This window comes from Podarcis melisellensis, assembly GCF_964234715.1.
Source record: "Podarcis melisellensis genome assembly, chromosome: 5".
In the NCBI taxonomy this organism is placed as follows: Eukaryota; Metazoa; Chordata; class Lepidosauria; order Squamata; family Lacertidae; genus Podarcis; species Podarcis melisellensis.
In genome coordinates, this window is record NC_138537.1 from 89,188,019 (window position 1) to 89,204,966 (window position 16,948).

The following is a 16,948-nucleotide window of genomic DNA, read 5'->3' on the forward strand; positions in this document are numbered from 1 at the left end:
CAAGTAGATAAATAGGTACCACTGTGGTGGGAAAGTAAATGGTGTTTCCATGCACTCTGGTTTCCGTCATGGTGTCTCCATGCGCCAGAAGTGGTCTAGTCATGCTGGCCACATGACCCGGAAAGCTGTCTGTGGACAAACACCAGCTTCTTTGGCCTGAAAGTGTGGTGAGCACTGCAACCCCATAGTCACCTTTGAGTGGACTTAACCGTCCAGGAGTACTTTACCTTTACCTTTTACAGCAGGGGTCAGCAAACTTTTTCATCAGGGGGCCAGTCCACTGTCCCTCAGACCTTGTGGGGGGGCTGGACTATATTTTGGGAGGGGGAATGAACGAATTCCAATGCCCCACAAATAACCCAGAGACGCATTTTAAATAAAAGCATACATTCTACTCATGTAAAACACGCTGATTCCTGGACCTTCTGTGGGCCGGATTTAGAAGGCGATTGGGCCGGATCCTGCACCCGGGGCCTTAGTTTGCCTACCCATGCTTTACAGCAAGCACTTTACATCCGTGGTCAAATCCAGTGACGTGTTTATCGAGCACTCTTCCTGATTTAGTTCCACAAAGTTTGTGCAGAGGCTAGACAATGCGGTAGAATACGATACAATATCTTTATTATCATTATCCCATGCAGGACAATGAAATTGAAAAACTACATAAAATATTCAAAAACCCCTAAAAACTCTGAAACCCCATTTTAAAATACACTATACTATAGAGACCCCTTATGCTGCGTTTAGAACCAGAATTGCATTTGCGTAAAAATTGTTTCTCAGACGGCTAGTCCTGGCCTTTATAACCCTATACCTTCTATTATTATTATTATTATTATTATTATTATTATTATTATTATTATTATTATTATTATTAACAGCTAGACACAATGACACATTATATGCCACCGGAGGCACAATTGTTATCACACACTTTCGGGTGCATTTTCTTGACTTCCTTTTCACAAGAAGCCTGCTTTTCCGGGGGGGGGGGGGAGAGAATGTGTTTGTTGTTCAAACAAACCACCTTCAGTTGCAAAACTTGCGTTTGCTGGTACAGTGGTACCTCGGGTTAAGTACTTAATTCGTTCCGAAGGTCCGTTCTTAACCTGAAACTGTTCTTAACCTGAAGCACCACTTTAGCTAATGAGGCCTCCTGCTGCCGCCGTGCCGCCGGAGCAATTTCTGTTCTCATCCTGAAGGAAAGTTCTTAACCCGAGGTACTATTTCTGGGTTAGCGGAGTGTGTAACCTGAAGCATATGTAACCTGAAGCGTATGTAACCCGAGGTACCACTGTATATGATGGAATCTCACCCCAAAATAGCCACTGTCCGGAAGCACCTTTTGCGAACAAACCTTTTCTGGAGATCCGTCCGTAACATCAATCATATGAATGTATTATTTAGAATTGAGGAGCTTCTGGTGCACAGAACAGTACTATAGATGGGTTTAAGGCAGGATTCGGGCATTTGCTAAATTAATCTGGATTATGAAAGAGCTATTTGAAAAATGTGCTGCTGGAAGCTGATTTGAATTTCTGCTCCTGTTGCTAAATTGTAATGTTGCTAGGCATTTAGAAGCAGAACTTGATTGGAAGATCTAGGACTATAGCAAAGTAGACAAAGTTAACCCAAATGTTGCTTAATCAGGAAATGGCAAATCTAGGCGAAATATGCTTGAGATTAAATAGGAACTATGTCTTAATTATGCGAGTAGGCTTCCTAGACTTCGGCAGCTTACTGCAGATAAATGTGCTGCAGCTGGAAAAGAATTTCCTTGATTATAAGGCGTGCGTTGGCTTTTAATGGGAATAAATAATTCAATGTTTTCTCCAAAGGGGAAGCACTCTAAATGGCTGTAATGTGGACGAGGAGTGTCTCGTAAAAGGAAACACGAAGAACCCTGTGAGTTTTCGGATACTTAGCGAAGTAGCATCTCATTTTGGACAGGTCTGCTGTTCAGGTGAGAACTATTGCACCCCTCGTGGTCTCTTCGGAGTGAGCTGGAGTGCTCTGAAAAGCAGCTAGCAAAGCCTTAAGCCCCATGGCAACTAATCTGCATCAAATGTGCAAGAGCAAGACTTTTGCTCGCCTTCAGTATGCGCCGACATGAAGCAAGGGGAGAGTGGCCCTCAGGCACTGGCTGATTCCTGCTCTGCCTGGTAATCATTAATTGTCCCACTAAGGGATGCAGGACAATGGCAGCACCAGAAGGACAGCCCAGTCCCGCCAGGACCAGCGCTAACTGCTTCTCCATGGAAAAAGGGTGTGTTGTTTGGGGTCTTTTTTGTGTATAGCACATTGGAATGATGTTCCTTTGGGAAGGGCGGAGATCGCTGACTCCAGGCTCACTCCATCTCAGTGCAGGAAGTCAGAGCCCAGGTCTGTCTCAAGATTTTCCAAAAGCTCAAAGCGCTTCTTGCCCGGCCAACATGAAGCAAGCAGCTTTTTGGAATACTCTGGAATATACCTGCCGACTTTTGGGAATCTCCACTGGAGCAGGTAAGCAGCACTGTTGGTGTGATTTTCTGCCCTGCGTTTCTGACATGGATGCCACTCTGGTTTTTGAAATTCGTTCTTACTTTATTTTCTTATACAGGCATACTGCTTTTGACACCAGAAACCTTCCCAAGATTACAAAATGAATTAAAGTAAACCTATAAGCAATAAATTTGGGCAGCGTACATATAGATCCACTGTTCTTTTCCTGAGAGTCCGTCCCCTTTGAACAAATAGAATTTAAACGGCATAATCCATATGCTGTATGTTTAAAGACCAATGGCACCGGTTTAACAGCATCTTTATTATTGGTGTACATGATGAAAGGCCATTAATCTGCCGATTATCTGTTTCTCTTCCCTCTTTTTTACCCCTGGCCAAATGTATCCTTTGTCTCAATTTCTCAGTTAACGTGAATTCCCAAATGGAATTCACCACTTTGTTCCTCCTGGTTTTTGCTTGTGGTTGATTAAAATGTGATCTGACTTGGATTCCCTTGCCAACCCCAGTTTATATGGGTTTCACAAAATGCAGTACGAGAACCTGCCCCAGGTGAGGGCGACGGAGGTGTTCAAGGATGAACTAGATTAGTTGTCTGAGTTTTGAAGACCTGACAAGACGCCCATCTTTTAACTAGCACTGCCCTGAGGTTTTTGCTGGTAACTCTCTGCGGTGAATTCATGGGTGGTTGAGGGGAGGAGGGAGAAACCAATCTGCTTTCAAAGCAAAGGTGAATGTTGGCAGAGGTGGCGAAGCATCCTTAAGAACAACAACTTTTGCAGAAAGTTGTTGCGCTGTTTCAAGCTGACTGAGTGGGCAGGAACATGACAACCTGGCTGGTCTCCAACTATCTGCGCCTGTTCTTTCCTGGTCGAGGTTATAGAATCACAGAATTGTAAAATTGAAAGGGACACCAAGGGTCCTTTAGTTGAGTCTCCTGTAATGCAGGAATCACAGCTAAAGAATCCCTGAAAGATAGCCATGCAACCTCTACAATTTTTTAATTTTTTATTTTAGCTTAACAGCACCTCTGTTCTTCAGTACTGTACCAGGGTAGATGCTTTCTTCCATCGTTCTCTCCTGATGTAAGGAATTATGTACACATAACATACAATCGGGATGCGGGTGGTGCTGTGGTATAAACCACTGAGCCTTGGACTTGCTGATTGGAAGGTCGGCAGTTCGAATCCCCGTGACGGGGTGAGCTCCTGTTGCTCGGTCCCAGCTCCTGCCAACCTAGCAGTTCGAAAGCACGTCAAAAGTGCAAGTAGATAAATAGGTACCACCCTGGCAGGAAGGTAAACAGCGTTTCTGTGTGCTGCTCCGCTTTCGCCAGAAGCGGCTTAGTCATGCTGGCCACATGACCCGGAGAAACTGTCTGCGGACAAACGTTGGCTCCCTTGGCCAGTAAAGCGAGATGAGTGCCATAACCCCAGAGCCGTTTGTGACTGGACTTAACTTTCAGGGGTCCTTTACCTTTTTAAACATGCAATCAGTGCTTTTTGCCTTAAAAAAAATATGTTTAGGGTTACTCTCATTTTCCTACTCATATTGATACACTGCCTCTCAATGAGGCCAAACATAGATTCCCAAAATGTTTAGGGCTATGCGTACCCCTGTGTACCCCCCCCAAAAGCACTGCATGCTATTAAGCAGACAGATATGAGACTCTTGTACAGGAGGACAGGCTGGGGGGTCTGTATGAAGAATTCAGAGGATAGCCATCTTCAAAGATGCTTGTAGGATTTTTCTGCCTCAGGTGCCAAAACAACTTGGTACCCTGGAACTAGACTTGGTGGGAGTGTCCTGCATTGCTTTGCCTCAGGCAGCAAAATGCCTTGGGCAGCACAGGGCTGATCTTGCCTGCCCAGCAACCACAAATCGGGGAAAGGATTGCACCGTGTGGCAAATACTTTCAGATCACTGGAGTCATTACTAGGTCGCTATCTAACAGGGTAAATTCCCCCCCCCTCTTGCTCAAATAATAGCAATGAGTGGAATCTTGAATTGTATCCTTGCAGCAGTATTATTTAAAACAAACGAACAAGAAAGCATTCGGCAAAGCTGAATAGATGTAAGCCATGCAAGTATGTCAACTGCAGTTCGTTAAATTGGTCTGTAGTTTTCCAGCTCAAAAGTGTTGTCACCGGACATGGAGATTTGTTAGCAATAGGAAAGATTCCATAGGAGAGCACCTAAATCTTGTGCCATGCAGGTATAAGCTAAGCAGATTCAGTCACCAGCATCTCCACCTCAATGAGATGAGCTCACACAGTCGTGTTGGGAGGGCCTCCTGCAGAAACACTGCAGTTACTGCTAGTTCATGCAGACATTTATATGCTATGAAGACAGTGCCGCATTTACGTATAAGCTAAACAAGCTATAGCTTAGGGCCCCCCTCTCTTGGGGGCCCCCCCCAAAAAATAAAGGAAAAAAATCTGGATGTACATTTCCAAAATATAAGATAAAAAACAAATAAAATAAAACCTACATACAGCAACAGTGTCTTGTGTTGTGTGGGCTCCTATGATGTAAGTGATGGGCCCTGCCTGCTAGCCTGTTCCCTAAAATATCACTGGTTTGCTCATTTCTATATATAGGGTACCTACATTCTGCATGTGCAAATGGCTGTAGATACGCATTAGGTCCATAAATTACCATATAGCATATATGCAACACAAAAAAACACCAACAATTTGTTGTTGACAAAGGATAGCTGGACATATAAAGGGCCCCAATACCTTCAGAAGTTTAGGGCATCATATATGCTATATGATAATTTATGGACCTACAGTGGTACCTTGGGTTACATACGCTTCAGGTTACATACGCTTCAGGTTACAGACTCTGCTAACCCAGAAATAGTACCTTGGGTTAAGAACTTTGCTTCAGGATGAGAACAGAAATAGTGCTCTGGCGGCGCGGCAGCAGCAGGAGGCCCCATTAGCCAAAGTGGTGCTTCAGGTTAAGAACAGTTTCAGGTTAAGAACGGACCTCCGGAACGAATTAAGTACTTAACCTGAGGTACCACTGTAATAGGTATCTCAAGCCATCTGCACATAACAAAATATGTATTTTATCAAAGTAATTGTTGAACTGTGATATTTTAGGGAGCAGGCTAGCAGGCGGGGCCCATGACTTACATCATAGGAGCCTACACCACAGAAAACACTGTTGCTGTATGTAGGTTTTATTTTATTTGTTTTTTATCTTATATTTTGGAAATATACACCCAAATTTTTCCTTTAGATTTTTTTGGGGGCCCCCAAGAGATTGGAGCTCTAAACTATAGCTTGTTTAGCTTATACGTAAATCCAGCACTGTGTGGAGTTTATCCAACAGAATCTTTCAGGTTCCCATTTTCCTCTCACCAGTTCCGCTGAAAATATGAAAGGTTATCACATTATATGCATGACTACATGCAGAATTTTTATGTATTAAATACTCCTGGTTTCCTAAAGTAACCAGTGCACATAAGTGTAAAAAAACCCACACCACTTACGCAGTTATGCTGCAAAAATATTGACTCATTTGTATATATTATACATATATTATGTGTAATATTTTGCATATCATTAGTTGGACTGTTTAAGGAAAAACAACAACTTTATTTGACCACAAACTAGTAGCTCAGACATAAGCAGGCACTCAATGCGAGAGATGGACTCATTTAGGCAAACTTGATAGGGTTGGAAGCGCCAAATTCTGCATATAAATTTCATTTAAAGTAGGATTCCCCTCTGGAGGGGTATCTTTGTGAAAACAAATGGAATCACATGCATAATTAGCTATTGTTCCTTAGTGCATATCCGCTGCAAATTTGCAGACACGAGAAAAGGAAGCCATCTTTACACTGGCATTTGCCACGGTACACAAACTAGCAAATGTTTCTGCCCTATAATGTGTGATTCATTCCCGCTTTGGCTTGCTGAGTAATTGGAATGTGCCGGTTTCTCTCACCAACACACGGAGCCGTTTCACTGTATGGCTAGTTGAGACCAGTCTTGGTTTAGGGATTAAACACTGAATGAAAGGAAAGGAGATCAGAATGGAATGTTCCAGGCATCACAATTCAGATCCCTGGGAAGGGCTAATGCTTTCCTTCTGAACCTGGTCTACCCAAGCCAAAGCTCATTACAGCGCCTAATTCCTCTGAGCCTTTTCGGTCGCATGAATGCTGTAGTTACTGCCATTCATGGACATACACGCTTGGTATTCTCTCTCTATCTGGGCTTCTCCAGACTTCCTCTTGTCCCGCTGTTTTCCCCTGACGAAACCTGCTCTTCAACGCACAATCAAAGCAAATGGCAATTTGGGTTTGAAGCCTAATCATAGAATCATAGAATTGGAAGGGACCCCAAGGGATCCTACAATGCAGGAACCTGGACTAAATCATCCATGACAGATGGCCATCCAACCTCTGCTTAAAAACCTCCAAGGAAGGAGAGTCCACGACCTCCTGAGAGAGGCCATTCCATTGCCTAACAGCTCTTACTGTCAGAAAGTTCTTCCCCATGTTTAGTTGCAATCTCCTTCTTGTAACTTGAAGCCATTAGTTTAGGTCCTACGCTCCAGACCAGGAGAAAACAAGCTTGCTCCATCTTCAATGTCACAGCCCTTAAAAGATATTTGAAGATGTCTATGATATCCGGGACGCGGGTGGTGCTGTGGGTTAAACCACAGAGCCTAGCACTTGCCAATCAGAAGGTCAGCGGTTCGAATCCCCGCAACGGGGTGAGCTCCCGTTGCTTGGTCCCAGCTCCTGCCAACCTAGCAGTTCGGAAACACGTCCAAGTGCAAGTAGATAAATAGGTACCACTCTGGCGGGAAGGTAAACGGCGTTTCCGTGCGCTGCTCTGGTTCGCCAGAAGCAGCTTAGTCATGCTGGCCACATAACCCGGAAGCTGTACACTGGCTCCCTCGGCCAATAAAGCGAGGTGAGCGCCACAACCCCAGAGTTGGTCACGACTGGACCTAATTGTCAGGGGTACCTTTACCTTTTATGATCATATCTCCTCTCAGTACCCTCTAAACACCCATGGATAAACATACCCATCTCCCTCAACCATTCTTCATAAGGCTTGGTTTCCAGACCCTTGATCATCTTGGTTGCCCTCCTCTGTACACATCTCAGCTTGTTAACACCCTTCTTAAACTGTGGTGCCCAGAATTGGACGCAGTATTCCAGGTGTGGTGTGACCAAGGCAGAAATGAGAGTAGTCCTATTACCAGGTTTTTGTTGATACAGCCCAGTGGATAGCCCTATCCTTTACCGGAACATCCTTCTGGACATTCTTATCAAAAAGCTGATGGAACTAGACCTTTCTTCTACCATCTGTGACTGGATTAAAGACTTTCTGAGGGATCGGACACAAACAGTGAGGATTGGGCCTGTTACATCTACCTCCCTGAAGCTCAGCACTGGCACCCCACAGGGATGTGTGCTGAGTCCCTACCTTTACTCATTGTATACATATGACTGTATTTTATCTGATCCATCCACTGTAATTATTAAGTTTGCTGATGATACTACCATAATGGGTCTAATTACAGGTGGAGATGAATCAGCGTAAGGGGGGAGGTTCAAAAAGTATCTACATGGTGTCTAGAGAATAACTTGCATCTAAATATTAGCAAGACAAAGTAGATGGTGTTGGACTTTTGGAGGAAGAGAGGGGAACTAGTCCCATTGTATATCGGGGGGGGGGGTGTGTGTGCGTGCGGAGAGAGTCTCTTCCTTTAAATTCCTGGGAGTTTACCTTAGTGAAGACCTCACTTGGAAAAACAATATAACTCAGGTGGTTAGGAAGGACCAACAGAGACTCCATTTCCTCTGGTCTTTCGAAAGAACGATGTTAAACAACAATTGATGACCTCCTTCTACTGGTCCACCATAGAGAGTGTCCTCTCATATTGTATCACAGTGTGGTACGTTGGCTTGACAGCCACGGACAGAAAGTCTTTACAGAGGATGGTGAAAACAGCACATGATATCATGGGCTGACATCTGATGGGAGGGCGTTCCACAGGATGGGCGCCACCACCGAGAAGGCCCACTGCCTGGTTCCCTATAACCCTGCTTCTTGCAGTGAGGTAACTGCCAGAAGGACCTTGGCGCTGGACCTCAGTGTCCAGGCTCAATGATGGACATAGAGATGCTCCTTCAGGTATACTGGGCTGAGGCTGTTTAGGGCTTTAAAGGTCAGCACCAACACTTTGAATTGTGCTTGGAAACGTACTGGGAGCCAATGTAGGTCTTTCAGGATATGTTATACGGTCTCGGTGGCCACTCCCAGTCACCAGTCTAGCTGCCGCATTCTGGATTAGTAGTCGTTCCTGGGTCGAAGATCCCTGATTCACAAGATCTCATGCATGCCAAAAAAATCTTGCTAAAATCTTGAGAGCTCACTGAAATATTGTGGGGTTATACTGTACGTGCTCCGCAAGATTTTGCTGGAAACCACCACTGGAAAGGCAGGATTGGCTGCCCCTCTGGGGGGGGGGGCTGACCCCTGGAGTTGTTTATCTCGGAGGGCATTGCACAACAGTGGGAAATGACTCCCAATGCCCCCAGATCCCAAGTGTTATTTCTTCTTCTTATCTGTGTTTTGTTTCAGTGCTCATTGGCGTTGGCACAGACACTCTGCTCCTGGGTCAGTTCAAGAGCCTGGCTGTCTATTTGCTGTGAGTATGGCTGTCTGATTGGGGGGAAATAACGTGGATTTGAGAGAGCACCTAAATAAGTTGGCCTGGTCAATGTAAGGACTTCTGCAAACCTGGGCCTGACTTCATACACCACATACAGATGTCAGGGACCGTGCTGAGCAGGCTGCACTGAGGAGGAATGGTGGGAGCCACCCCCTCCCCCTGCTCCTGCTTCTTCCCAGGAACAGGAGGGCAGTATAGATTTGGAACACTGGTTTGCAGAGGGGCATAGTTCAGAAGGCAGAAGCTGGGGAGTACTGGATGGGGAACCGTCAGCAGAAGCTACACTAGAAGAGAGAGAGTTAACAGATTCACAGTCTCTGGACAGTCTCTTCCCCTTCTCCAAGAACACGGAGAGCTCCGAAAGTGTTAGAACAGAAAGCGCAGAGGGTTCAAGCTCAGGTTACAAGACGTGGGAGTGACGTAGATTAATAGGGATGGAGGAGGGGAGTAACCCTTAATTGGGAGCACCGCCATTTCTTTGTTCTCTCACTGTGATTATTAAAGATTCTAACTGGTAAGACATTCCTTTCGTTTTATCTTTTGTTAACTGCCATGGGGGAGGAAGGCGATTCCCTGAAGCCTGACAACAGGATGCCGAATATTGCACTATGGTCATGTCAAGGGTCCTTAGAGGAGGAGGCAACAGGGCTTCAGCATCCTGTCAGGGGCCTGGAGCCTCCTTCCCAAAGCCTGGGAAGCTTCTGCCCAACTTAGGGAGGGAGGCGTGATGCTCGCACACACAACATCAGGACATCGCTCTCCCAAATTACCTTTGCAAGCTGTTCCTCTATGAAAAGTTTCACTGCACAGCACTGCATGCTCCCCTGTCCATGGCCTAGGACCCTCGTACCTACGGGACCGCCTCTCCCGGTATGCTCCACGGAGAGCCTCAAGGTCCTTAAATAGCAACACCCTAGTGGTCCCGGGCCCTAAGGAAGTTAGATTGGCTTCAACCAGAGCCAGGGCCTTTTCAACACTGGCTCCGGCCATGAGACCAGGGCCCTGCAGGATCTGATTTATTTCCACAGGGCCTGTAAGACAGAGTTGTTCCGCCTGGCCTTTGGCTTGGAGCCAATTTGATTCCCTCCCCCTCTTTCTTTTTTCTTTCTCCTCCTATGATGAGGCTGCATTTTAATATTTTAATGTTTCAATATTTTAATCTTGTTTTTAAGTTGTATTCATTCAACTTGTTTTTATTATTGCTTGTTAGCCGCCTTGAGCCTGGCCTTGGCTGGGGAGGGCGGGGTATAAATAAAAAAAATATTATTATTATTATCACTACTACTATTATTATTATTATTACTGAGCGCTGCGGGGGAGTTGCCATTTGCTCTTTGTTCCTCGCCTGTTAACGATTTCTTGTTCTTCAGTGTTTCAGGGATAGCCGTGTCCCTGTGCGAAGGAGCATACTTTGCAGGCCTGCTCTTGACTGCTTGCTGCACGTGAGTGTGCTCCGTTCCTTCCCCCAACCCTCCTTCCCTCCTACAATTCAGCTTGGGGAAGCACTTCTGGGTTGAGCTGGACTCTGAGTTCTTTTTGAGAGTTCACCTTGAGGGTGACTGATGTTTTGCTTTAGCCAGCTTCTCATCCTTCTACTTCCACTGCAGCCCCAAGACGGGATCTGGGATGCACACTTGTTGGAAGCACGCCAGACGTCGGGGGGCCTTCCAGAAGTTCCTGATGTATGTTTTGCTCTCAGTAGCCTGCTTCTTGCACCCTGTCATAGTTTGGCACGTCACTATCCCAGGTGAGAGGGTGACTGGGAATAACCAGTAGAATGGGGAGTTTATTTTTATTTTTTGCAAATACAGTAAACAGTAGCTGTAATAAAAAAAATATTTTAGGATTCAAAAAAGCAGTATACAGTGGTGCCCCGCAAGATGAACGCCTTGCAAGACGGAAAACCCGCTAGACGAAAGGGTTTTCCGTTTTGGAGGCGCTTCGCAAAACGAATTTCTCTATGGGCTTGCTTCGCAAGACAAAAATGTCTTGCGAGTTCCTGCGGGTTCCCCCCCCTTTGCCCCCCTTTTCCTAAGCCGCTAAGCCGCTTATCAGCTGATCCGCTGATAAGCCGCTTAACAGCTGATCCGCTGATAAGCCGCTTAACAGCTGATCGCTAAAAGCCACTAAACCGCTAATAGTGCTAATCCGCTAAGCTGTCAATGGGCTTGCTTCGCAAGACGAAAAAACCGCTATACGAAGAGCCTCACGGAACGGATTAATTTCGTCTTGTGAGGCACCACTGTAAAGTGTTACGTACTGAAGTTCTCACCCTGGGCCAGCAGATAGCTATGCAAATAAGAGATCAAAAGTGACATTCAGTGATTGGATAGTTTTAGAAAGTTGTTACAGTAACATTGTACTGGAGCTCTATATAAGCAGGCTGACTGAGCCCTTCAGTTCAGTTCTGTTCTGGCCTGTGAATAAACAAGAGCTGTTTGAGGAATCGCTGTGTCGTCTGATATGTTCACTCACAATTTAACATAAAGGATTCACTGAAAAGCATGGATGTTGCAAGCTGATGAATGAAAGCAGCTGTCTTAACTTCCATGCCATATAAGCTATGATATAGTGTACTGTACTGGTTTGAGTATGGTGTGGTATACTAGTAGGAACTGGGATTGTTTAGCCTGGAAAAGAGGAGATATGATAGCCATCTTCAAATATCTCAAGGGCTGTCACATGGAAGATGGAGCAAGCTTGTTTTCTCTGGAGGGTCGGACTTGAATCAATGGCTTCAGGATACAGGAGATTCTTTTTTTAAAATTTAATTTTTATTAAGTTTTCCATGTTTTATTACATTTCAGTATCAAAGAATAAAAAAATAATAATTCATGACTTAAAACATTGCTTAAATAAAACATTGACCTCCTTCTTTCCCTCTAACAGACTTCCATATCTCATTACCAATTTCTCCACATTCCTAAATTCACTTTTTTACCTTAAATCAATCTTTTAACAATCACCTACTTATAAGTAAATCAGCTCCTTAATTTCCCATTACCAAACATTTCAACTTAAACCTACAAACGTATTCAACCTACAAACGTATTTTCTTTCATATAGAGTATAAATTTGCCCCAGTCCTTTTGAAACAAATCATCACGGCGATTCCGAATCTTCCCCGTCAGCTTCGCCAGCTCCACATATTCGACCATCTTTACTTGCCAGTCTTCCAATGTGGGGAGTTCTTGATGCTTCCATTTCTGGGCCAGGAGTATTATTGCAGCCGTTGTTGCATACATGAACAAATTTACATCTTTCATTTGAATTTCCTCAATTAACCCCACACCCAACAGGAAAGCCTCTGTTTTTTTTTTGCTGAAATTATACTTAAATATCTTTTTCAATTCATTATATATGGTATCCCAAAAGGCTTTAATCTTGGAGCAAGTCCACCACATATGCAAGAAATTCCCCCAGAAAAGGAGATTCTTACTAAACATCAGGAAAAACTTTCTGACAGTAAGAGCTGTTTGACAGTGCAACAGTCTCCCTTGGGACACTGTGGACTCCCCTTCCTTGGAGGTTTTAAAGCAGAGGTTGGATGGCTATCTGTCATTGATGGATTGCAGAAATCTCCTCTTTTACAAGATAAACATTCCCAGCTCCTTCAACCATTCCTCATAAGGCTTGGTTTCCAGACCCTTGATCATCTTAGTTGTCCTCGTCTCCACACGTTCCAGCTTGTCAACATCCTTCTTAAACTGTGGTGCTCAAAACTGGACACAGGATTCCAGGTGTGATTTGACCAAGGCAGAACAGAGTGGTACCATTATTTCCCTTGATCTGGACTGATGAAGCCTAGAATAGCATTAGCTTTTTTCTCCTCACACTGTTGGCTCATGTTCAGCTTGAGGTCCACCAAGACCCCTAGACCTCTATCTCTGTCTCTTTCCTTACTCTCTCCAGGCACGATGCTGGTGGTCACCGGCTTCACGTACTTCCTGCTCAGTAAGCAACAGAAAGAAACGAGAGCACCTGGGGAAGAGCAATACACGGATTCCCAAAGCGCAGCTGTAGCTATGACGGATGCAGGCGACACCGAGCAAACCTACACCTTCCCCAGGGGAGCACCTCAAGGGCAACGCAACTCCCTTCTTGGGTTTCTGAGGAGCTTCTTCAAAAGCTGCAAGAAACTGGACACCGTCGAGGCCTCTTCGAGCTCGCCGCCGCCCGCAAGGAGGCAGGTGCACTTTGAAGAGAAGGTGGTGAACATCATTCTTTCTGTCAAAGAAAGCCCAGAAGACCAGGAGAGCTTGGCTGAGGAAACCACATCTGACATGGCTCCCATCCTTCCGCCCCAGTTGTGACAGCCTACAGCGGAGACAGCAACAGCAAGAACGGGCTCTTTCTGCTTCTCTATGATTCTAGTGTTTGCTGCAGAGACACCTGGAGGCAACTTGTAGAATAAACCTCCCAGCTTTGGTTTAGGCCAGGGGTAGGCAACCTAAGGCCTGTGGGCCGGATGCGACCCGATCGCCTTCTCAGTCTGGCCCACGGACAGTCCGGGAATCAGCGTGTTTTTACATGAGTAGAATGTGTGCTTTTATTTAAAATGCACCTCTGGGTTATTTGTGGGGCATAGGAATCCGTTCATTCCCCCCCCCCACCCCCAATATAGTCTGGCCCACCACATGGTCTGAGGGATGGTGGACCAGCCCATGGCTGAAAAAGGTTGCTGACCCCTGGTTTCGGACAATGACAGCAGCCAAGAACTTTTGTTGGTTGAAGTTGGTGGACAGGGATGAATTCCCCAGTCATCCCCATCCTGTTCTCCCGAGTCCATTCTTCTCTACTTTTATTGAAGAAGGGATTTGCCTGGTTTGTTGTTGTTGCTTCCTTGTTGTTAGCTACAGTGGTACCTCAGGTTACGTACTTAGTTCGTTCCCAAGGTCTGTTCTTAACCTGAAACTGTTCTTAACCTGAAGCACCACTTTAGCTAATGGGGCCTCCTGCTGCTGCTGCTGCGCCGCCGGAGCCCGATTTCTGTTCTTATCCTGAAGCAAAGTTCTTAACCTGAAGCACTATTTCTGGGTTAGCGGAGTGTGTAACCTGAAGCGTATGTAACCCGAGGTACCACTGTATTTGGTTACTACCATAAGACTTCACAGTGTCCAGTCTGTGGAATGGAGCCAGGACTATGTTGCAGAAAACAGTGAACACAGGAACACAGTGACTGAGAGGGACATAGACCAGGCAACAGCTCATATTTTGTGACGGTGTCCCTCCATGAATTGTCTAGAATCTGACATACATAAACATGGTTTAATTGAGCATTGTGGCTTCCAAGGCCCCAGAGGGGTAGCAAAAACTCCCCTTCCCAATTTTTCTTCAGAGATGTCGTAAGAATTCCTAAAGGATGAAAAACATCTTCATGTATGCGACAACGGCTGCAAGACTGAAGAAACCCCAACTAAAGAATCATGGCAAGAAAAATTGATGGACTATGTAGAACTGGCAAAACTGACATACAAGCTACGGGACAAGGATAACTGTGACTTTAAAGATGAATGGGAACCCTTTACAAAGTATTTGAAGATGCAACAAAGCGAACTGGACTCCTTGGCTGGTTTTGAATAAACATTCACAAACTTTTCATTGATAATTATTACTTAAATAGTTTGAGGACCTATACAACTGTGTAACATGCAGAAAACAGCATTTTTAGAGAAATCAAAGACTGGAACTGAGGGAAGTCGGGGGGTGCGGGGTTCTGTGGGGGGAGGGAGGGGGAGGGAGGAAAAAAGGGGGGAAATAAGGATGATATGTTTCTGGATAATATGTTTTGTTTTAATTTTGAATAAAATAATAATAATAATAATAATAATAATAATAATAATAATAATAATTCCTAAAGGAAGGAGGGAAATAATAAACCTCATAGCCCACCAGGTTATTTTGGGCCTAAAGTTGTCTCTACCTTGCTCCCTTTGACTATGCTCAGCCAGCAGTAAAAAAAAACAGGTAGCAAAAGACTTCCAAGTATCCCTGTTTTCCAGAGACTGTAAATCTGATTTGATCCTGAAATGTCCCACTTTTCCATAGGACGTCCCTATTTCCTTAGGACGTCCCTATTTTCATCGGAGAAATGTTGGAGGGGTATGGAGTTATGTGACCCCCGAGCCAAGGAGATAAGTAACAATACAACTATACAACCTTTAGAAGACATCTGAAGGCAGTCCTGTAGTGGGAAGCTTTTTAATGTTTAATGTTTTATTATGTTTTTATATATGTTGGAAGCCACCCAGTCAGATGGGCAGGGTACAAATAATAAAATTATTATTATTATCATGGAATAGGACGTCCCTATTTTCATCGCAGAAATGTTGGAGGGTGTGTAACTAGACTCACAGAGCAGAGTCAGATGAGAGGAAAGGAAAAATAGCCTACAAAGACTGAGGACCAGGGCATCACCCACCAGTATTTACAGACCCTCCAAGTCACCTTATTTTCCAGGCACGTCCCTGATTTGGAGAAGCCGTCCCGGTTTCTGATTTGATCCCGGAATGTCCTGCCTTTCCTTAGGACTTCCCTGTTTTCATTGGAGAAATGTTGGAGGGTATGGAGTTATCCGACCCTCGAGCTGTCTGAAGGCAATCCTGTTGGGTCCCTTCCAACTCTAAGATTGTTTGAGCTGTCCTCCTGACAAAGCCATTTTATATACACCAAAAAGTGGTTGTAGTTAAGCCCGTGTGGCCAAATGTGGCTAAAGAACCATGTATAGTTTCCCCTCCCTTTTGCAGTAATCTGAGAGAGCGGAGGCAGGAAAATGTCACCCCTCTGCAGTCTGTTGCTTGAACTGTTTCATGGTAGCCTAGAGCAATGAACCTGAGTTATGGATTTCTCATACGGAAAGCACCCCTTTGCAACCTTTGTTTTGCCTGTGGAATGGAAACGAGTGTCAAACAGTTCAGAGAATGAGTAATATGAGATATGCAAAGGGCTTTTTGCATACCAAAAACACACACCCTATAATATCATCCAGAAACAAAAATAACCCAAACACTTTTGCAAGCAGATGCAAAATACACTCAGATCTACCTTGGACAAATGCTTGGTTTGGTCGCAGATGTAAGACAGTTTCTTTTCTGGGCAGAAGATGGCAATAGATTCCCATAAGAACCGATTGCAGTGGTGATCTGTTAGGTTGCTTCGCTTTGGCCGACAGAATGAATGAATGAATCTTTATTTGCGTCAGCCATCGGCCATAGAAATAAAACAACAATACGATATACAAAGAATAGAACTAAAAAGTCAAATATATAAAATACATTTTAGGGTTTTGAATCCATAGTCAAATGGTAGATCATATTCTGATTGCCCCAGCTAAAAACCTTGCAACCTTTGCTGTCACCTTGATCTGCCATCTTGATCTGCCAAGAGAAAGGACACTGTGGCGACCCGGAATGGTTGGGCGACCCGGAATGGACAATAAAAGAGGGGTGATAATCTTGCTCCTCAAGTCTTTATAAAGAGTGCAAGCCAGAAGGGCATGCGCCACCAATTCGGGACTCCCATCTCCACAAGTACATAAGCGTTTTTCATGTGGAATCTGTTGGAATCGCCCCTCAAGTACAGCCGAGGGCAATACATTCAATTTTGCGAGAGTAAAAGCACATCTGTATTTTAGAATTGCTAGGTTATGCAGATAAGGTGCCAGAGAGTCAAAATGGGAAGGTGGAAAATAGTCATACCATGGGCAAAATTTCCTTATTGTGGCCAAGTTGTTCTGATGCTC

The 16,948-nt window shown here is 44.7% G+C and overlaps 1 protein-coding gene and 1 long non-coding RNA gene across 2 annotated transcripts in view; both read left to right on the forward strand.

The window, feature by feature from the left end:
• Positions 1-16,948, forward strand: part of LOC309370296 — a 232,310-nt gene that overhangs the window by 23,941 nt on the left and 191,421 nt on the right. The window lies entirely within an intron of this gene.
• On the forward strand, positions 1,867-13,520 carry TMEM72 (transmembrane protein 72; the record flags this gene model as incomplete). Its single annotated transcript, XM_081911880.1, has 5 exons — positions 1,867-2,502; positions 9,117-9,183; positions 10,578-10,649; positions 10,815-10,954; positions 13,120-13,520. Exons 1-5 carry the CDS (start codon positions 2,307-2,309, stop codon positions 13,518-13,520), a joined length of 876 nt encoding a protein of 291 aa, XP_081768006.1. The 5' UTR covers positions 1,867-2,306.